The sequence below is a fragment of the Phyllostomus hastatus genome, unplaced genomic scaffold, assembly GCF_019186645.2.
Source record: "Phyllostomus hastatus isolate PE091 unplaced genomic scaffold, TTU_PhHast_1.1 phas_contig_40, whole genome shotgun sequence".
Taxonomy (NCBI): domain Eukaryota; kingdom Metazoa; phylum Chordata; class Mammalia; order Chiroptera; family Phyllostomidae; genus Phyllostomus; species Phyllostomus hastatus.
Genome location: NW_025333872.1, coordinates 77,513,703 through 77,536,649, shown reverse-complemented (window position 1 = coordinate 77,536,649; position 22,947 = coordinate 77,513,703). Strand labels below are relative to the sequence as shown.

Here is a 22,947-nt window from a genome sequence, read left to right as displayed (position 1 = left end):
CTACGTAACCAAAAGTTGGTCCAGGCATACAAAAGATGGGCCATACCCGAGGAGAAAATGTGTGAGATAAAAAAGAACAGATGCTCTGTTATTACCTAATCACAAGTTAAGTGTAACTTAAATATTTCTATATTGAGTCTTAGTATGCTTTCTTAAAGGATGCCAAAGATGTAATAAGGTCATAATTGCATTTATCATGAACACAAAAAATGTACACATTTTAGTTAATGTACATTAAACTGTAACAAGGCTTCTGGCATATACTATTATTAAGATGTTACTTTTTATTTCACCCTATATTAATTGGCAATCCTGCCAGTAACCATAGGTAATACTCAGCAAGCCTTTGGCTGAGTGCTGCTCTTCACATGGATGAGATAAAACTTCATAAGAAAGGAACCATTTGAAATTAGTAGGCTGCATAACAGGATGGGAATAATTCACATTCCTGACATCCAGAATGGAAAAATCTTCTAATATATGGGGCATCAGGTAAAACTATCAGGAGGAAATTTATACCCTAAAATTGGGGGGTTCTGAGTCCTAAGAGAAAGTCTTTCTGAATCTGCTCTAACAAAACTTAAAAGCCAACCTAGAAAGGGTCAAAATGATCTCAAGTAACTACAGGCCAAAAAAAGGTCCAAGACTCTTTGAAGAAATACAAGAAAATCTAGCACTCACCAAAGTAAAATACACATGCATAGTTTTCTAGGGCTGTTGTAACAAATTACCACAAACTTGGTGTGGCTTAAAACAGGGATTTGTTCGCTCGCTTTCCTGGATGCCAGAAGTCTGAAATTAAGTTAGGCCAGGAGAAGCGGAGGGAAAGTGGTTGATCCTGGTGCCACACTGGCTACAGGCTGGCACCGAGAAGCTCCCTGGCCCTTCCTGGCCCAGCTGAAGCAGTGCTGGGGGAGAAAGTGCTCAAACGTGAGTTTATTCATCATAACTCAGCTTGTTGATGACTTGAGGCAGTTATGAACATTGATTTGTACATTGTATTATGGGTAAAGTTGTAAGGAACATCTACTGAACAATACCGGTTAATCTTCCTTCAGTACATTAGCTTCAAGAACCCTTGAGAATTTTTCAGAGACAATTATAATAATAAAAAAAAAATCTCTCAGAAGTTCATATAAGAGGAATTCACCAAGATGTCTTACAACAGCCTGGCAGACTGCTTAAACCAAAAAACAGCATCTGGCAAGCACTGCTGTGAAGACTGAAGAGTGTCCCCCAAATGGCACGTCCACCATGATTATGCCCAAGCAAGCTGTCAAGCTTTGACAACTTGAGAAGGAGAAGGAACTCTGTTTCAAATATATGAAGAGTGGACAAAATGTGACCAAGTGGACTTTGCAAAACATCTCATTTCCCAGACCTGTCATTACCAACATGCACTCATAAACGCATGTTTTCAACTTCTATCGCAAAAAGCTTTCCGGAGCCTATTGCCAAAGATATTGTCATACCTGTAATGCCAGACCACTGTGTGCAGGGCGTAGTACGTAATGACAAAAACTAGCAGAAAAAGAAGAAAACAGAAACAGTATTAATTCAAAACACACCTCTTGATGAGATTGTGTCTCTCAACTTTTAACTTTTTTTCTTTCAAATTATTTTAATAACCTGGCAGTGAGTCAAAAATACGATCATCGGGCACACATGTGATTAAAGGTAACAATGACACCAGATTCCAAAGAGCAAGGCTGGTAAGAAGGCTTCCAGACTCACAGATGGAAGAGCTTGGTTTCAGGGGGTCCCATGGGGAAGCAGGTGGCAGGAGGAAAATGAAATTTAAGGGACCGTCAGAGGACAGGCCATGGTTGCTGGGTCATCAGCACCTTGAAACGTTTCTTGGTGGTGACTCAGTGTCGAGAGTATTTGTCTTCAGGGGAGAACCGAGCAGGACGGGCCGAGCAGGACGGGCCGAGCAGGTCTGTTGTCCCGTGGGTCGGCCTCCTCAGGGTGCAGACCCCGTCTCCTGTTCACTGGGGCGATGCTGCAGAAGCTCGGTCACGCCAAAGCCAAAGGCTCCAGGGCATCTGCTGCCTCCCGCCTTTCTCCCGGAGCTTTAATTTATCCTAAAAGGTGAGATAACAACAAAATCTAATTGAAGATCGGGGAGACATGTCTTATGCACACTCTACTGCCAAACTGAAACAAGCAAAGAAGTCACCGTGTATACTCACAGTGGTGCTCAGAAGAGAGGAAGGGGTCTTCAGATGAGAAGATAACATACTGGAGAAAAACACATTCCAGAATACTCATGAGCCACGTGGCTGCCGTCAGTATGGTAGGAGAATGGTCTGAACTCCACTCCAGAACGTGGGCTGTTGGCATGGGAAACACACTGGTTCCTCCTGTGTAGCAGACTTGCACATACTTGTCAGTAATGGTATGATGGCAATATGCTCCCTAAGACTGTTCCTTTGCTTTGAGGGATGTAACGTCCCCAGTCATCACCTTCCTGGATGTTGGCTGTAGAGTTCAGTGCCAAGGACACTGTTTCTGCATCAGAAAGGTAGCATTGTAATAGTGAATAACACAATACTGTACTGGCTGATAAGTACCCACAATGGATACGAGTATGGCATTGCCCATTTGCAGTACCAGCATGGGCTGGTAGTGAGCGATTCATCTGACACCATCAGGTTGCAGGGTTCTTAAGTGTGCCAGGACTGCCATAACAGAATGCCATAAAATAGGGGACTTAAACAATAGAAGTACATTTGGCCACAGTATCTGGAGGCTGAAAGGTTAGTTTCTTCTGAGCCCTGCCCTAGGCTTGCTTGCTGATTACTTCCTTCTCACTGTGTCCCCACAGGGCCTTTTTCTCTGTGCACGTGTGGTCCTGGTATCTCTTCCTCTTTTTACAGGGACACCAGTCCCACTGGATTAGGGCCCCACCTGTATGACCTCATTTAATCATAATTACCTCCTGAAAGGTCCTATCTTCAGATAAAGTCACGTTGGCGGCTAGGGCTTCAATGTATGAATTTTGGGGGGACACACACAATGTAGTCCACGATAGGAACACAGAATATGGAACATGTTTCCAAGGAACAAGGGGCTGTGCAAAATTGGTGTGCTGTATTTGATTGTGTAATGAAGATAATCAATGGGTACTGTAATAGGAAAATTGAAATGTAGACTCTCACAGTTCTTTTGGACCCTTGTACCTCTGAAGGGACTCTTCTTTTCCCAACAGAGCCTGGTAGAAAAATCAGGGAAAGTTTCCTGACTCCAGTTTGATGAATTCCAAATTGTCAGTAGCTCACACAAGTATTTAAGCCTGATGTGGGACTTCCTAAATGATTCTCCTCCCCAAGCTGAATCTCTCCTACTCTCCTTCTCAGTAGCCACCTTTGGCTGCAGACAAATAGGCATACACTGACCTCGTACTTACTTAAGATCATCAAAGTTGTGCTGGCTCAGTGCACCAAAGCCAGCCTTAGGAACAAAAGGAATAAACCCCCAGTTTTTGAAACTAGATTTCATCACGAAAGGAACACAGTGGGCCTGCAGGTGACGGAGGATAATTGATCTTCTCAGCACTGCTGACCACTTAAGTACTGCCATCCAAAAAAAAAATGTGTCATCTTTAATGAGTGATTAGGATTTCTGGTTCCTCCTTTTCCTCTCTTCTGCTTCTGCCCCATGCTTGGTTCTAGATAAACACGACCTATAAATGTATTTAGTTATGAAAAAACTCAGTTTAAGTCCTGATTCTACAGTTTATTAGTTTACTTGAGGCAAGTCATTAAATTTCTTTGTACATCAAATTTCTCATTTATAAAATGGAAATAGGAATTTATGCCCTCATGAGATTGTCATGAAGATTAAGGTAATTTATGTAAGCCAACTAGTGTGGTACACAGAATATGACAGGCACTCGAAACATTTTAACTGGCTTTCCTCTTCCATGATAGCGCCAGGTAGGGAAATAAAGGAGAAGAGATTTGAAAAAGGAAGAATAAAGGGGAAAGTTAACAGTTCCACTTTTATATAAGTGACTGGCCATCAATATGCTCAAGTATAAAAGATTTGTAATCTTTAAACAATATCCTGCATAAGCCCTGGCCGGGTTGCTCATTTGGTTAGAGCATCATCCCGATATGCAAGGTTGTGGGTTCAGTCCTCGGTCAGGGCACACATAAGAATCAGCCAGTGAATGCATGAATAAGTGGAACAACAAATCAATGTCTGTCTGTCTGTCTCATGCCTCTCTCTCTTCCTTCCCTTTCTCCCCCCACCCTCCCTAAACTCAGTAAATTAGAAAAGTTTTAAACTACCCTGCTTAGCATGTTGGAAATTAGAGTCTATGCCAAACAGTACAATAGGAATTGCATTTGTACCACTTGAATTAAAGTATCACTGGCCTTATACCATACAGTGACAACAGTTAATTCCAAATTCTTCCATTAGAATCTCTTGGTAAATGTGTTAATACTGTATTATAAGTTAATTAAAAGGCACCACAGAGTCTTGTGAACTGTTATATAATCTTCCACTTGAAACTCTCCTGTCTTCCTGTTATCCATATTGTGGGACTCCTGAACTCTTTTAGCAGGCATGATCGGGCCACTTCTTTCTCCTGCAGCCTCAGCTTCCTCCGCCCTTCGTTCTGGGCTCTTTACTCTCATCCCAGGCTCCCACCATATTGAACTATTTCAGGTTGCTGGTTTTTGGACTCTCACACATGCTGTATAATCTGCCTGAGACACACATTTGATCTCTTCACCTGGCTAATTTATCCTTTATTCTCCTGCAAAGCCTAAATGAGATGCCCTTTCCAGAAACAATCCTTCCTATCATTGTATATTTAGCCCCTGGCACAGTACCAGCCACACTAGGAATTCAGTAAATACTTGTTAAGTGAATGAGTCAGTACTCAACATAAATGCATATAACCTGTACATTTTCAAGTCCCATTTAAAGGGAAAAAAAAGTAGTTTGTTCTTTAGTATTTATATTGGGTTGGCCAAAAAGTTTGTTTACTTTTTTCCATACTAGTAGTGCTAAGTTGTCTTTAACTTCATTCAAAACAGTTTTGTTAGATTGTATCGTGACAGCTGTCATATCAGTGTGCTTTAAAAAAATTGGTGAATTTTTGTGTAGCCATTTTAATATTGAAGATGGAAGAAAAGAAGCATCATTTTCAGCATATTATACTTTATAATTTCAAGAAAGGTAAAAATGCAAAAAAAGATCTGTGCAGTGTACGGAGAAGGTGCTGTGACTGATCAAACGTGTCAGAAGTGGTTTGCGAAGCTTCTTGGTCCTATTGACATTTTGGGCAAAAAAATTATTTGCTCTGGGGCTGTCTTATGCACTGGAAGATGTTTAGCAGCACTCCTGGCCTCTACCCACTAGAAGCCAATAGTGGAAGATAACCGACATACTCAGAATATCCAAATCAATAAAGTTATTGGTGAAAATGAAAAATGTGTTTTTTATTTTATGGAAAAAACTAAATGGTCTTCTTGACCAACCCAATATTATGCTGCTTTATACAATGTATCACATCTAAAATGGGTCAATGTCTGCCTCCTTATAATTGCTATAAGGGATTTGTAAATGTGTGTGTGGTCATTCATATTGATTTGGATTTTTCCAAAGAAAAGAATCAGTTATAGTGACTATTGTAACAGCACAGAGAAGAGGATTCTCATAGAAAGGCTTTTCCTCTTAAGTTTCTATCTAGTGAAAATGACCTTATTAGAGTATTTTAAAAGGTAGTCAGAAGATTTAGATTGTTGAAATAAAATACCAGAAGCATGTTGTGTGGAGAAATATATCTCAAAAAGAGACATTAACAATATACCAAGTGATCACAATGATGTTATATAATTGGGTTGTTCCACTGAGTTTTCCTTTTTGTAAAATTGTTGATGTTCTGAGGAATTTTTTTTCAGATGCATGTGCTTAGCACAGAGAATGAGAACTAAAGGTAGAATAAAGCAATTCTAAGAAAGTGAATGGTGTGTGACCTTTTTTTTAATTTGCTTCACAAGTAATTTACTTTAAAAAAATTAACATCTGCTATTTTGAAGCTAATCTTAGTGTATTGAATGCCCTTAACCATTTTTCAATCCCACAGTCTTTTATCTTGCTTCTCCTGCTGTGTTCCCACCACCCCTGATCCCATTAGCAAACTGCGAGACCGCCTCAGACTTACCAAAGTACTGCTTTGGTTTCAGCTGCTCTTCTGCAAGAGGAAGTGAATGTTGGGGGTTTTCTCTGTGGTACAGTTGTGATAAAGCTGTGGTGGTCTTATCTCTCTCTTAGGTAGTGGCTCTTTATGACTACACAGCGAATCGATCAGATGAACTAACCATCCATCGCGGAGACATTATCCGAGTGTTTTTCAAAGATAATGAAGACTGGTGGTATGGCAGCGTAGGAAAGGGACAGGAAGGTTATTTTCCAGCTAATCATGTGGCTAGCGAAAGTAAGTTTTATGCTCCTTCCTGGTCTACTAATATGGTGTAACCGATAGTACAAGATTTTATCATTGTCTACCCTTTAATTTACTGTCTTTGTAACTTTTGCGTATGTGTACCCGTGGGTATCGCTTTTTATTTTCATGATGCGAAAAAAAAAAATAAAAGGGAGAGGCACTAGAACGCTAGAACGCAATTTTGTTCTGGAATATTTGCTTCACAGACTTCTCAGCCCAGGGGACCTGCCCAGCTAGTTAACAACCTTCTTCATTCAGCCCCTTTCTCCCGCCACCTGCTTTACACACTTCACGCGTGATTATGTCAGTGCGGCTCTTGCCACAGCGACTCCCCAGTTGACAGTCACCTTTGAAGAACCCCTAGTTCCCCAGCTCCCATTCTTACTCTGTGTGCCTCAGGCCTCGCTGTTACGTACATGAAGCCGTTTGTGAAAGGAAAAGGACAGGAGCTAGAAAAGGAATTCCAAATAGAGTTTCTGAAAGGGGTGACTACTAGCTGTGGATTTCACCTTGAGAGGTGAAAATAGAACACAGAGAGCCTGAAAATAAAGACTACATAGAAGGGGGAGAGAGATAGTAATGTTTCTTCAGAAGAATGCTTCCTACCAGCAGTTAACTTGGTAGTGTGGCAGGAAAAACTGCTCTCAGGGCTCAGGAAAGCTGACTGCTGATCCCTGCTCCCCCACAACCATTCCTGATACGCCTCAGTTTCCTCCTAGAAGATGAGGAAGTTGAGTTCTGTCATCTCTTAAGTTTTCTTCCAGAAATACTAAGATGATAGAGTTCTGATTTAAAATGTAGTATAGGCAACCTTGAGAACACCGGTTTGCGTATTTATTAAGTCTTTTGTTTTTGCAAAGACGTGATTATTATAAATAATAGTTGCATTTGAGGCTAGTGTATGAAACCCCATTTAACCCAAAACAATGGCTGAACAAAAGTACTGTCGTTTCCTGATCTAAGTTCTGAATTTTGAGAGCAAAGGAGATAGCAGAGGAAGAATTCCTTCCATGAGTACTGGGTGCTGGCTTCAGCCCAGATGAGACATTTTCTCTGTGGCCCCCTCCCCTGCCCTGCGTGAAGCCTGGCGCTCCCAGGGCTTCCCTGCCAGTCTCTCCAGGGCTGCTCCCGGGCTCAGGGCAGCTTCCCGCCTCCCCTCGGCTTATCTGCGGCTTTGAGCAAACTCCTCCCCTCGCAAGGGCCAAGTGTCAAAAATTACCCACTTCTCCCTAATAGAACAAAATTCTGAAGTTCCTCTGTGCCACTGTTTTCATTCTTTTTCTCTGAGTAATAAATGGCTGTTAGCTCTTAAACTCCATTGGAGGTATATTTTTCATGTTTAAAAGGAGGTGCATAAGGACATAAGGCAACATGGAAGGAAGAAATCCAGGCCCGGTTAATACCCAGTCACCTGCACTTCTAACTTCCAGGTTGTCTCAAATATCCAGGTTTCTTCCCCCTGCTTCTCAGTGATGGCTTTTCCACGGAGTCAACAGCGGGAATTCAGCTTCTGTTTTTAAATCACCAGCTGCCCACACATCATAGTCACTCTAGAGTGTCTCTGTCATTTTAACTAGATATGACAATTCATTATTAATCCAGAAACAATGAAAACATACATTGCTTAACATGGCAATTTAAAAAGATTGTGTATTTCCAGGCCAGATGATGTTAGATGCTTTAACTTCATTTATTCAATTTTTATTTTTAAATTTTTTAAAGAATTTTTAAAAGGTTTTATTTATTTATTTTTAGAGAGGGAAGGGAGGGAGAAAGAGAGAGAGAGAAACATCAATGTATGGTTGCTGGGGGTCGTGGCTTGCAACCCAGGCCTGTGCCCTGACTGGGAATTAAACCTGCGATGCTTTGGTTCGCAGCCCACACCCAATCCACTGAGGTATGCCAGCCAGGGCTTAATTTTTTTATTATTTTTTAATCCTCACTGGAGGACATGCTTATTGATTTTAGAGAGAAGGGAAGGGAGGGAGAAAGAGAGGGAAAGAAACATCAATGTGAGAAACACCAACTGGTTACCTTTTGTAGGCACCCCAACCAGGGACTGAGCCCGCAACCCAGGCATGTACCCTTACCAGGAATCAAACCTGCGACCCTCTGGTTTGCAGGATGACATCCACCAACTGAGCCATACCGGCCAGGGCAGGTGCTTTTAATTTTAGAATCTATTTAGTTTGTAGAAATAACCTCTTGAGCTTCCAAATCTTGATAGGCTATAGATATTTGATCTACAGTTAGTTAAAAATCCAATAAAATTTTTCTTTCTCAGTAACCACAGTGAGACTCCTGACACATACTGTAATGATGGTTAGTGGTTATGTACAGAAATTAATGGTCTGGGGTAGTGACTGTTCTCCAACTGCCATAATTCCTTATTGCCTCCCAGAATAATTGATGGTTTCTTTTGCATCAGTTATTGCTTGTTGGAAAAGCCTTGTAGAGGCCAGAACAAATAGAAAAAATCCTCAGATACCAAGAATATAATGATTGAATTCCCACTTAATCAGGGATTTATTTTTCCCTTTTATCCTACTCTTTATCTGCATTTCTTGCACGATCATTTTTAACATTAGAGAAAAAAATGATTGTCAGCAGCATATTTCACCCAAAAAGTAGTAGGAGAAGTTGTCCTTTATTTTACCCAAAGCCAACTGTGCAAAGCAATGATCTAAAATTATGTATCTGAATAGAATTTGTACCAGCTGTGAGAGCCATGTCCTCTAAATGCAAAGAAAATATTGGTACCCCATTGCTATAAAGAACTTACTTCCTTTGTGTCTTAAGTCACAGGGAAGAAAAACATGATCAGCTTCCCTCAATCACGTCTATCATCTTTTCCAGTAAGAGATAAAGAAAGCCAATAATAAAATCAACCCATACACAAAGTCAATTAATATATCTCCTAATCTTAGAATTTTGATTAGATGTAATTTAATAAATTCTCTCAATTTAGAGTTATTCAAGTCATTTAACCAAAATAGATTTTCTTTTTAGCCCTTTAAAATTCCCACCTGACTTTTTAGATTCAGCACTGTGTATAAATTAAAGAGATTATGTAGATTATAATTTTACATTGTAAGAATCATAGATTTAAGACGGAATAGATTCATATCCCGTATAGTCCTTGCTCTGTGCTCATTTATTTCATACCATCTTCCCAAGTTGCCCTTTCTCCACACCTCTGCCTGGCAAAATCCTACCTATTCTTCAGAGTCTGACACACTGATTTCTTCCATTAAGCATTTGCTATCCCCATATAAGTATGTCTTTGTTATTATTTCTCTTTTAAGTAGTGTCGCCTTCTATTTTATGTTACAGTTCCTTGTGAACATGTGCCTCTAACCAGACTGTAAGCTCCCTGAGAGCAAAGACCGCTTTGCTCACTTAGTACACATCCCCTCTAGCAGTGCCCAGCAGATAACCATGTGTGTGGCAGGTTCCCGATAAATATGCATTGAAATAAAATGAAATAAGCGTCTATGTGACCACATAGTAAGTGACAATGACACCTTCTACATTTCTGAAATCCTGTTGATCATAATGTTTCTGAAATCCTGTTGACCCTAACTTTACAATCCTAAGTTACATTCTTTTGATAACTAATGTGTAAGTGTACAAGTTGGCTGAACAGTGAGTGCTAGGTAGCTTATTTGTACACCAAAGCACTGAATGCTGGTTTCTTCAGTTTCACGTCTGCCCCTCCTCCATCGTTGTTCTTTCCCCTATGAAACAGTGCTTCTCAATCTGATTACTTGAATTCCTTTTTTAATTCCAGCACTGTATCAAGAACTGCCTCCAGAGATAAAGGAGCGATCCCCTCCCCTAACCCCCAAGGAAAAAAGCAAAATGGAAAAACCTTCATCTTCTCAAAAGGTAAATATTTTCAAGAATATGTATAACATATGTACTTTGGTTTTCACTCTCTCTGGGTAAAATATTTATTTTCATGCTTACATCCTTTATTGTCTACCTTATTATTTCTTGCAATATTGGTACCAACATGATGAAATATATAAGGCACATATTATTATAGCCATTTTTCAGCTAAGGAAACTGAGGAGGCTCAGAGATGAAAGTGGACTGGGAGTCGTAGCCCAGGAATTGGAACAAGGTCCCAAAGTAGAACTTGTGAATTTCTGTGTGTGACGCTGGTTCCACGCTGTACTAGTTTCTGTAACGTGATGGTGACACTGTCCTCAGCCCCACCTGAGTGTGTGCTGAAAGTCACCAGAGCCCACAGAATAAAGATGTTCTCTCTCCCTGGAGTATTCCTTTTACTTGATGGTAATTTAAAATATTTTAAGATTAAAATGGTGTTGATATAGTATCAGCCAGAAAAGTGTCATGTTTTTTTAGCCTGGGCCCTCAGGTACCCTCCGTCAGTATTCTTCTGATGTTAGTAGTACTTTGGTACAAAGTTTAATAAGCACTGTGCCATCCTATGTATTATTTATTGAATTTATTTCATTCTGTGACATTAGCTTTTGCCTTGGACTGAATCACTTCACTCTTTGACAACACGAACTGATGTATAGTTTTTTGACAGTTGAACCTGCCCTGTATCATTAGTCATTCACCTATATTTATTGAGTGCTTATTACTTCTATGCAAAGCATTCCATTGGTCCTCACAGAAGCAAGATTGAGTAGGCAAAGCATTTGCTCTTGAGCTTAGCAGGCTGGTGGGTGAGACACCTGTAAAAAGGCAATTCCAACAGACTGTGGTAGGGATGATAAAGAATACACAAGCACATTGTATTGGGAACACACAGAAAGAAACCCTCTAAATCTGCCTTGGGGAGTCCAGGAAGAGTTCCCAGAGGAGGTCAAGCTTGAGCTGAAGCTTATAGGATGAAAAGGGGTGTGCTGGGTAGATGATCTTAGAAAAAAACAATCTATCAAAGGGAGCAACTTGAGCAAGGTGTGGTACAGTGTAGTCATGTTGTATAGTGTAGGTCCTAATGGACAGAAGGACAGAGAAGTGCAGGAGTCAGGCCACGGAGAGTCTGCTATACTCTGCTAAGATGCTTAGATTGTATCCTTCAGACACAGGGGATCCCCTGGATGAGGTAATCAAGGAAGTGACATATGCAGATCTACATGTTAAAAATACCGTTTTACTGGCAGCGCAGTGACTGGGTTAGAGGTAGCTAAAACCTGGGACAATGAAATATTAAAAATGAAATATAAAAGCCTGAACTGGAGGGATATGATTGAGAGGATTTTATGATTGATTTATATGATTAGTGATGTTGGAATCTAGGAGCTGTTCTAAGGGCCCTGGCTTATTATATAAGTGAGTGGATAGTGGTAGCACAGAAATAATAAAGAATAAGGAAGGTTAGGGGAGATACGGACAAGGAATGGTAGGGAGTAGAGTGTGATGAGTTTACTTTTAGATATCTTGATTTGTTAGTGGTGCTCGTGGTGCTCCCAGGTGCAGATACTCACCAGGGAGCCAGAAATGCAGGGCTGGACCTTGAGAGAAGGTAGGGCTTCAAAATAAAATGGGGAGGAGTTAGTATTTATTGAATTACATCCGTAGAGCTGAAGCTTGTAATGACGGAGATGGCTCAGAGCAAACACTGTGGAGTTCTGAGAAAGAAGTCCAAGGACAGAATCCCAGTTGAACACTAACATTTAAAGGACAGTCAAAGGAAGAGAAGATTAAGAAAGAATAATCAAAGGGGAAAGAAAGATCCAGAAAAAAGGAACTGCCCTGGAAGCCAGGGAGAAGAGAGGTGCTCGGAGGGTACAGTCAGTGTCAGAAATGGCCGGTCAGCTAGGCTGTCCGAGCATTCGGCACCTCTGCACTGGTGTCAGGGTTGATGCCAGTACGACGAGGATTGAACAGTAGAACGGGCCCCAGCAGGGGAACTCATGAAACTCATTCCCAAGGCTTCACTTGACAGGGAAAAGAAGCCAAGCAGTCACTGGAGGGAGACCCAGATCTAGGAGTGACTTTTTAAATACTGGCGTGACACATAAAATTACATACTAAGAAGACCAAGCCAATGGACAGGTTGAGGTTGAAGATAGGTAAAGAAAGCATGCAGGGTCTTGGAGAAAGCAGGAGGTTTTTGTTGCCAAGGCAGCTTGATAGGTTAGTGTTGGCGAGAGCAATGGTTCTCAACTGAGGGTGATTTTGCCTCCAAGGAGACACCTGGCAGTGTCTGGAGATATTTTTGCAAGTATCTTCAAGGAGGGGGATACTATAGCATCTGGTGGGTAGAGGTCACAGATGTTGCTAAACATCCTAGAATGCACGGGACAGCCCTCCTCCTCAAAGGATTATCCGGCCAGAAAATGTCAGTAGTGCTGAGCTTACAGCAGGACCCATCTGAGACAGGTTAATATGAATGAGGCTACAGATGAGTTAATAAAGTGGAAGGCTGGAAATCAAGGATATCTTTATGTTCTCAAAAACAGAAAGGAAGGTCCATAGCAGATATGAGGGCGAAAGGCGGAAGATAGGAAGAACGGTGACTGTTGGAATGCCCGTGCGGACAGTAGGGGCAGGAGCTCATTCGGACCACACAAAGGGGTTTGGGAGTACTCCAGGAGCTGCTACCATAAAAGTGGAGGGGGCATGATTCTGTGTAGTTGGGTTTCTTTCCTTCAGTCATGTTCGGCATCTAAGACGTAATGGTAGAGAAGACAGATTTGGTTTGGTATCTGAATAATTGGAGTTGTGGGTATGATTGAGGCCCAGATCATAAGAGACTTGATAGGAAAAACTATGGAAGTAATAAGTTATGGCAGATCAGCCAGATTGGAAAGGATGTGAAATCAGAAGACTGGCCAACTTCGAAAGCGAGGTTCTCTGCAAGGTTGCCATAAGCCACCCATGTCCAGGTGGAGGCATACTGTCCATGCAGTAATGGAGCTAACAGACTGGAACTATGGCCTGTAAATCAAGAAGCTTTCTTAATTAGTATTTCAGATATTAAGCAGCTCAAGGTTATGATAAATTCACAGAGATATTTGTAAGAGCTGAAGTCAAATTGAAGGACTCATTATTAGAATTGAGCTGACCAAGGAACTATGTCCATGTGTTGGGTAGATTGTTTCCTTGGATATTAAAATGCCAGAATGATTGCAAGAGTTGAGGAAAAAGGGACACTGAACCAAGAGGTGAAACCCTGAATTCTTGCGGTCAAGCGGATGTCTCAATCTTGGCTTTACATTGAAATCATCTAAGAAATTAAAAAAAAAAATCTGATGCTTGACCCCATACCCACAAATTGATTCCATTGGTCTGGGTTGGAACCTTGGCATGGGTAGATTTCAAAGGCTTTCCAGGGGATTTTAACATGCAGCCAACATTGAGAACCATTGTGTTAGAGTGACCCCAATCCCAATGTCCGAGGGTAACAGCTGCAAAGATAAACAGAGGATGTTCCAGCCAGGTGTGAAGGCACCCAACGAGGAGTGCTGTGAATGTGTATGCCCGAGATCAGCAACAGAGAGCTGAGAGGCCAGTGCTGACTCCCGTGGCTCAGGGACTGTGCGAGAATGAACAGCCTATACTGCAAGGAACTGAGACAAAAACGGTTTCTCAGTAAAATGCCAGTTTCACACACAGCAAGGGTGTGTGGGGATGGCTGCCTGTGACCGCGTGGGGACTACACGGGATGCAGTTGGAAGGAATTTTACTGTGGGCAGATGCTACATGTGTAATATTACCCACTGTCTGGAATTCACGAGATTTAAGAATTTAGGAAGATGGTAATGTAAATTTTCAAAATATTTATAACTTGGCACAGGGAGTCATCGGGACAGCTAATAGTGTTTGTAGTCTGTGTCCAGAACTGTGTGAGAAGCTATGATAGACACAGTCTTTACTTGTAGTGGCTTACTGGTATCCCTGATGCTCTATCACGCTGATCTTTGAAATTGGGGTTACCTAACCCCCACCTCTGTGTATCCCTGACCAATAGCAGTGAACTAATTCTGACTCAGACAGTGGAGAGACAAAGAATTTTTACTGGCTGCCTGCGAATTTGGCATCACCCCTTCCTCTTCCTGATGCTCCTGTGTTACCTGAAGCAGGTAAGAGGACAGAGACCTCTTACCTGCTTCCCAGACTCCCCAGTTCTCCCTGCGTGTGCCACTCCCCTACGTAGAACTCACTGCATCATAGCCTTAGTTTACACTGTAGTTGAGTTTTTTGATTTCATGTGCCTTTTCCTCTCACAGACCGACCATGCTTGAAATACACCTTCATGTTCACATCACAGCAGACCGGTTCTTTCTGATCCTTGAGGAGTGCTTCAGGCTAACCCCTGCTGCCCAAATCCTAATTCTAATAGATCTCAAGTAACTTGCAGACATGCAAAGTGGACCATTTAGAAACAGAAACTAGGTAAAGCAAGGGAGTTGTGGAAGACAAGAATCTATTTGAGCAAGGGAGCAGAAAGGTTCTGGTGGAGGTGAAGGAACTCAAATTGGGCTTTAAAGTTGGAGATAACATAAATTTCTTTAGTTGAAGAACATGATTTGATCTTCTCTGCCTGAATCCATGTATTAGAATAGACTCCTACATATATTTTTCCTCTTAGGAATGTACCATGTGTATAGTTTGATAATGTTTCACTGTCCTGTGGGAGAAGTATAAAGAATGATCTATACTTACTTCTCGAGAAATGGCAGTGCTGACTCTGGCAGCCGAATCCCCTCGGGTGCACTCTGAGTCACGAGCCCGTGCTTGGGCAGCCCGCCCTTGAGAAATGTGCGCCGGGCTTCCTCAGCACCTGGCACGGAGGCGTGTCTTCAGCTTCGTTCCTTCATCACAATGGATATGGTTTGATTTTATCAAGATCCTGTCTTATAAACCTACCACAAATTCTATCAGATGTTCAATTTCACGTGCGAGTTTTATTTTTGTTACCATATGTAAGATGTGTGGCAAGAAGAAGAAGAACATGGAAAGTTGTCTCTGAAAGTGACTAAAGTGGGGAGAGTCCTGAGTTCATGGAATTATGGAATTGGTGACAGGGAAGGAACTTCGGGGATCGGCCCTCTGGTTCTGGCCAACCCCCTTCATTTTACAGATGAGGAAATCAAGGTCCAGACAGGTTAGAAGAGTCGCATTCAAAGCAACAGTCCTGATTTGGGGCTCCGGCTCCATGTTGTCGGGCCAGTGCCCTGTGTGCCCCACCACCGAGTCACTGACCCAGACAGCTGTTGCCTGCACAGCTGGCCACGTTTTGTGTCACATTGATTTTTCACATCCCTGTTTTATGTTTGTTTCATTATATCCTTCTTCATGTGGAAGTCTTTAGGATTGCTTTCTTTATACTTTTTAAGGGAAAAAAAAGAAAAGAAACCTCCAGAATTGTTTTCTTTTTAAATTATTTCTATTCAAACTGCAGAATGAGAAGTAAAATTATACCTTTGAATAGCTTGGCAGCTGCTGGATCTTATTAAGTTCCTCCAAGTGGAACACACCTGTCCTGTTGCTAAATGTGCCAGGTCCCCTCCAGCGTTTCCTCTGGGTCATTGAGATGGTAGCAGGCGATGGGAGCACTTGCTCTCCCACTGCAGGAGGAGGGCGCAGGCTTCACTTAGTGATTCTCCACTGCAGGCTTGAGTGCCCAGACGAATCAGTAGGTACCTGTATCACAGGGATGGGAGACTAGGAGAATGTTTTCCTCAAGCTCATTCCAGAACGTTTTTATTACAGTGTGCTGTAAATTTGCATCTAATAGAGGGGGAGAATATTGGTGCTATCCAGGAAGAAAGAAATTCAGAAGCTTTAAAAAAAAGGAGCAGCAGCAGCCCTGGCCAGTGTGCTTAAGTTGGTTGGCAGTGTTGTCCTGTAGACTGAACGGTCCCGATTTGATTCCTGGTCAGGACACATACCCAGTTTGCAGGTTCTGTGCCCAGTCCGGGCACGTACGAGAAGGCAACCAATTGATGTTTTTCTCTGTCCCCGCCCCAACTTTTCCTCTCCCTCTCTCTTTAAAATCAGTAAAAAGGTGTCCTTGGGTGAGGATTAAAAAAAGAAAAGAAAAGAAAAAGCCTTGCTGACAACTTTGGCTTTTTAAGAGGGGATTTTTTTTAGGCTTTTTTCTTTTTTTCCGACCTGTATCATTTGCTGTGCCTATGTCATTCATTTATTTGTGGGGGACAGTTTTAAAATTCCTTTACATTTTTAAAAAATTATTTTAGGTTGTTGTATTACAGTAATAATGCTCATAGTTTTAAAAATTCAACCAATAAAGAATACTATACATGAAAAATAAAACTGTCCTGCTAATATTTATGTTTAACTCTAACTTGCATTTCCTATTTAAAGTGTTCTCTGCATGTGTACATATACATGTCTTCATTCATGTCTGTGTTTCTGTGGAACCAGGGTCATAATTGATATTCTGCTTTTCTTTCACAATATACCTTGGACATCTTTCTTCTGAGCACAGACAATTCTGTTTAACAGTTTCAAGTTACTAAAATGGCTAATTTTCTTCTTTTTCAATTCCTAAAATAAAGTTTTTTTCCAATTTCTGAAAATGCTTATTTAAAAAAAAAACCCAAAGTAGAAAATTACCCTCTATCTTCTGTAAATGTTTAAACATTGACAGAACCAAATATGTTTTCTTTTAATGCCAGACATATAGTAATAATTATGCACAGGAATGTCAGATTTTATCTGTGAATGTGGAGAAATTACTGTGACATTTTTGTTTATGTCTTTCTCTGAAAACTCAGTAAGTAAATAATAGTTACTGGCTTTGCCATTCTAAGGTAATTATAAAAATATCCGTTATAGCTCATCTCTTCATGTGACAAGAGTGGTAATTATTTTCATTTTTTTTACCTGGCTGGGTCAGTTCAAAAGAGAGCCGGCTCCTAAAACCAAGTGCATAGTCCGCTCAAATCCAGAGCCAGTTGCTTGGTTGTCTAGTACAAAAAAAAAGGAGAGAGCCCAAAGGGGTCATATAACTAACTCCATGGTGGTTTCTCTTCCAGCCACACACACACACACACACACACACACACACACACAATTTTAGATCGGTAATTCTGTCAACCTCTCAGAAAAACAGTAGAAAAATAATTTGCCTTTAATGTGCATGTGTCTCTCTTAGTCTAAAACACATCTAATTTTCATTTACCCTCTTCATCCCCAAAGTAGACAGTTTATTAAAGCCTGGATTCATTGTGCCATACATCACTGTTTTCAAAAATCATTTCATATAGAAAAAAAATGTATTTCCATGTACTGGTCCTTGTACCAGGAGTCCATCTTAATTCTTTTTAACCATAGGAATAATATGATTTTATTTCAGTGTTAAATCCAACAGCAAATTTATAATAGGCAGTAGTTATTTTGGTATAGCAAAGCAGGTTTTCCAAATACCTAGAAGTTAGTTAATATACACTAAATCACTGAAAATACAATCATAATTATTATTGCCTCCTTGCTATTGCTAAAGAATAATATTAACATATCTTTTTATACTTTAGTAGGTTTATCAAAAAAAATCCAGTTATATGACTTACTATATTAAAGAGATAAAATTAATTTATGCTTGGATTTGCTTTAAAATTCAAGAATATTTGAACATTTTTTCTTTATTCGAAGAGAACAAAATCAAAATCTTGTAAGTAAAAGTAAAGAACTCGTGTCCCATGAAGAGTCTTAGAGCAGGCAACACTGATACGTATTTCTTTTCCCCCATAATTTGTTTCAATAACAGAAGTATTTTAAGGAGAAAACATTGATTTAAAAAATGTCATCTGCCTTTGAAAATATCTGTGTCCCACAGAGAAAGTGAGCGGGACCCCAGTGATGTGGCTGCAAAGCCAGAGTGAGTCACTTTCACACCCGCAGATTCCACTTTCAAAAATGAAGTCCCTAGCCGCTCTGCACAGAGGAGCTTTCACAGCCTTCAGACTCTCTCTGACCCTGAAAGGCACCCACTAGGGTCCTGACTTTCCTGAAGGCCTGGGGGCCAGTCTGCTGCCCTTTCTCCTTTCCATGCCTTTGCCTCAGCGCCTGGTTTGACGTGCACACCTCAGCACTGCTCTGTCGCTTCCCCAGGCAGCTGTGTTCCTTGCTACCCTGGGCAGTTCCCCTCCACGTTCTCAGGGTCGTATTACCCTCCACAAACACGTACCCGACTGGCTGCTTGCCTTTCAGTTTATCTGACCTGGGGCTCTGAACTAGGTCATTGCCCCTGGTACTGAAATGAGTGGACTGTGAGAGAACCCCTCTGTGGTCTCCACCCCAAAACTGGGTTTGAAGGTGGGGGGTCCAATGTGTCATTTCCTTCACGTCTTCCTAACTCAAGTTACTTAAAATTTATACTAAACTGAATAAGCATGAAATTGTGTTTTATTTTAGCAGCCCGCTGATTATTCAGCTGATGTGAGTCTCTGAGCCCTGCCTCTATCTCATTTTCTTATTCAGATCTTCCATGAAAACTCAGTTTGGAGAATAATGTAAATTTTCAGTCAAGATTTCATCATTGTTCCAGTAAAGCATTGATAAGTATTGTAGGACATTCCTTCTGAGAAGTCAAGTAGGGATTTTTAGTCTTTGAATAATGAGTGCATAAAAAGTGTAAAGTAAGTAATCTTATGCTGTGTCAGACCAGTGTTCTGCTTGGCCCAGTACTGCTCTCTGACAGTGACCTTCAGGGCTGTTTGATAGACAGTGTTTGCTCTTCATGATTATATTTTTAATGGTCAACCTAAAAATGAGTAACATCCCTCTCACAATCTATTACAGATCTCAAATGTGAAAGATGTTATTGAGAGAACTAGCAGCCAATCATTCCTAGTTGTAACTTGTCCTTTAGATAGTGGTGGAATTGATGCTTATCAGTCACGCTGTCTTCTGACTTGACAATCAGTATGACCTTTTTGAGTCCTCTGACACCCTGCCTCTGCTGTCCTCTTGTTCTGCCCAGTACTCAAGGGTTTCTCAACCTTGGCACTATTGGCATTTGGGGCTAGAGAAAAATTCTTTGTTTGCGGGGAATGTGTTGAGCATTGTAGGGTGTATAACGGCATCTCTGGCCTCTGTCCACTAGATGCCAGAAGCACCAACCCCCTCAAGTTCTAATGATCAAAAGTGTCATCCAAGCCCTGGCTGGCATAGCTCAGTGAATTGAGTGCGGGCTGCGAACCAAAGCATTGCAGGTTCGATCCCCAGTCAGGGCACATGCCTGGGTTGCAGGCCACGGCCCCCAGCAACCGCACATCGATGTTTCTCTCTCTCTCTTTCTCCCTCCCTTCCCTCTCTAAAAATAAATAAAATCTTTTAAAAAAAATTCCTGTTTCTCTATAGGCTGGGTTAAATAAATGCCTGTCCCCAGTTTCCATACAACCCTAAATGTCATTAAAAAAAAAAAAAGTGTCGTCCAGACATTATCAGACCTTCCCTGGAGGTCCTGATCACACAGACCCCCCACTGAGAACTGTTCTCTTTTAATAGAAGAGTTGTGTATAATACTGTGTGTGTGTGTGTGTGTGTGTGTGTGTGTGTGTGTGGATATGTGTTTTTCCTTAAATTATTTTTCTTATTTTAAGATCCTGTAAATGAAATTTTGCTTTCATTTTTTTCATTACTGGCAACTATATAAGTAGTAGTTGGACTTCAAGATTACCCTACTCAAAAACAACAGTTTCACATAAAGATGTGTCCAGCCAGCTATGGGAGGTTCAACATGATGAATTTATATAAAAATATCTCCTAATTTAGTTTAGATAGCTCTTGACTACCACTTATTTCCTTTGCTTGATAAATTCACTGTATGCTACTCTTTCCATAAACCACTGAAAATGAATTATATGCTAATATTCTTGTTTTTGCTTAGCAGTCACAATAACATTATTATAATGGCCTCTAATTTTAATATGGTTCTCCTTTGGCTGACATAACAAGGGAAGAACCTTTTTTGTATAAATGTCTCTTTTAGCCACATAAACCATACATATAGTTGATCTCTTTCAACATATTAGAACAGATTTGCTTTTATCACTCTTTTACTGAACTTTTCTGTATTTAATGAGTCTTTCCTTTCTTTGTACCCCCGTCACTGCTTCCCCATTACCGTGGGTGTGTTTGAGCAGCAGCCTCTTGCACATCGGTGCATCTTACACAACGCAGGCAGACCGTGCGATAGACCGCCAAAGGCTGACAACTCCTTTGAGAAAAAACGCTGCCATGTCATTTCTAGTCACTGACTAGAAAGTAGTGGCGCACCCAGATAATGTAGGAAAACATTCCTGCAAGGTCACGAAGGCTGCTTATTGCCCAGTCCTTAAACTCACTAGAAGGAATACGTTTTTTATTGCAACTTTTGTAATTACCACAAATACCCTGTGTAATTATTTAGTCTGTTATAGCTGCTGACGTGTACATTATAAATATCAACAAAATGGTTTGTGCTTAGATATGCATAGTGGGTGTAAACCTATTAAAGAAGACAACTGAAGAGCAAATTTCAAAGCAACATGACAAAGCAGTTTTTTAAACTAATAATATATAGTGACTATTTGTACACGTGTACATACATACATATGTACACAGACTGAAATGATGAGGAATAAGGAATCTCTTAGATTGGGCTACAGACAGGCTGTCCAGAATTTCCACTTGGTCAGAGGGATCTCATTTTGTCCCATAATCTTGTAGCATACTGCCTTTAACGCCTTACCTCAGTGCCAAATTACGTGCACCTACATTTGCCCTCAATGTCTGTGTCTGCTTACCATGGTTTGTTGGGAGGGAAATTGAAATCCTTCATGGGAAGGGTAGGGAAGAATTGAGATTCAAACCAGAAAGGGGGAAAGAAAGGGAGGAGACAGGAGGGATAACAACAGTCCACGCTTATAGGCTACTCAGTCGGCTTCAAACAAGTCAAGAATTGGATCCGAGCGTTCTTACCCTTACACATCGCCAGTTTGGTATGCGGCAGATTAATCTTCCTCGAACTGCTATGCCTCAAACATCTTTAGATCATTATGTAAAAATACCCATGCCCAAACATCTGTGTTCATTACTGCCTTATTTACAATAGCCATGAAATGGAAACAACATCCGTGTCCATTGACAGATAATGGACTAAAATGTGCCGTGGGTGGTGGAATACTACTCAGCCATTAAAAGGCAAAGTCCTGCCATTTGCAACTACATGGAAGGACCTCAAGGGTATTATGCTAAGTGAAATAAGTCAGAAGGAAAAAAGACAAATGTCTGTATTATTTCACTTATATATAGAACATTAATAAAGACAAATGAACAAACAAACCAAAATATTCACAGATGCAGACAACAGAGTGGTAGTTACGAGAGGAAGGGGAGGTGGAGGGAAGGCAAAGCAGTTAAAGAGGATCGATTGTATGGCAACAGATGGAAACTTTTGGTGGTGAGCACAATGCAATATACACAGCTGTCAAATTATAATGTCCACCTGAAACTTATATAATAAGCTAAAAATGTTACCTCAATTTAAAAAAAAAGCCCAGACCCTACCCTAAATGTGCTCATCTTCAGCAGATACTCCATTATGTTTCTGAAAGCCTCCTTTATAGACACAAGGGTTGTGGAATTTTGTTCAAGAATGCTCTTCCGACCTCTCAGTGGAATAGTACCTACTGCAGTACCTACCCCTTGATCCCTGAATATAAACTTCCAATTGACCTGAGTATAGAGCAGTCTATAAACTGTTACACGTAGCTGTGTGAAACCAGTGGGAATCAGCTGTATAATAGTCCTATTTCCCCGAAAGTCCCCACCTTAGTACTTTACCACAGGATAGTCTCAGTGAACAATTATGATTTGATGAGACAGAACTCCCCAAAACTTCAGAAATATGTCAGGAATAGCATTAAAGAAGGTGGTAACTAAGAACAGTAAAATTGTTATCTGGTAGGTGCACAGAAGCCATGCTGAGAAATATACAGTCAATTCTCATTATTCAGAGCAGTTATGTTCTATAAATTTGTCGTGAACACTAAATTAGCAAATGCTAAATCAACGCCTCCAGGGGAAATACAGGATTCAGTCCCTGTGAGCCCATGGTCACATTTTTATCAGTCATTCCATACATAGCCTTGTTTTACATATATTCTGTTTACAGACACTTTACTTAACATATGTAGATTGTAGATTCATTAAAGTCAAACTCATACTCAGTGGCACTGTAACTTGTGCCTCAACAAAGCTTACCTGGCTCACGTGTTTTCTCTCCATGGCGCATCAGCCTCTGTGCACTTAGTCCCACTAGACAGCACTTCACCTCTGTGCTCAGGGACCATTTTAAACAGCAGAATACCAACAAAAAGCACAAAAGTGCGAAAAGCATGGCACAACATAAACCATGAAAAGAACACTCACTCACAACATGAGAGCTTAAGCAACACAGGGAGAGCGTTAGAAACAGGCCGCAGCACTGTCGGAGCATTGTAAGCTTTTGCTCCGGTGTCAGCTGAGCCAAGGCGTGATCGGGCAGC

At 40.9% G+C, this 22,947-nt stretch overlaps 1 protein-coding gene across 1 annotated transcript in view; it reads left to right on the top strand.

Annotated features, from left to right (window-relative positions):
* AHI1 (Abelson helper integration site 1) overlaps nt 1–22,947 on the top strand; it is a 188,783-nt gene that overhangs the window by 140,777 nt on the left and 25,059 nt on the right. The window contains exons 21-22 of the mRNA XM_045843567.1: nt 6,292–6,454; nt 10,254–10,351. Of these exons, the coding sequence (XP_045699523.1) occupies nt 6,292–6,454; nt 10,254–10,351 (261 nt within the window). The remainder of the gene's footprint in view (nt 1–6,291; nt 6,455–10,253; nt 10,352–22,947) is intronic.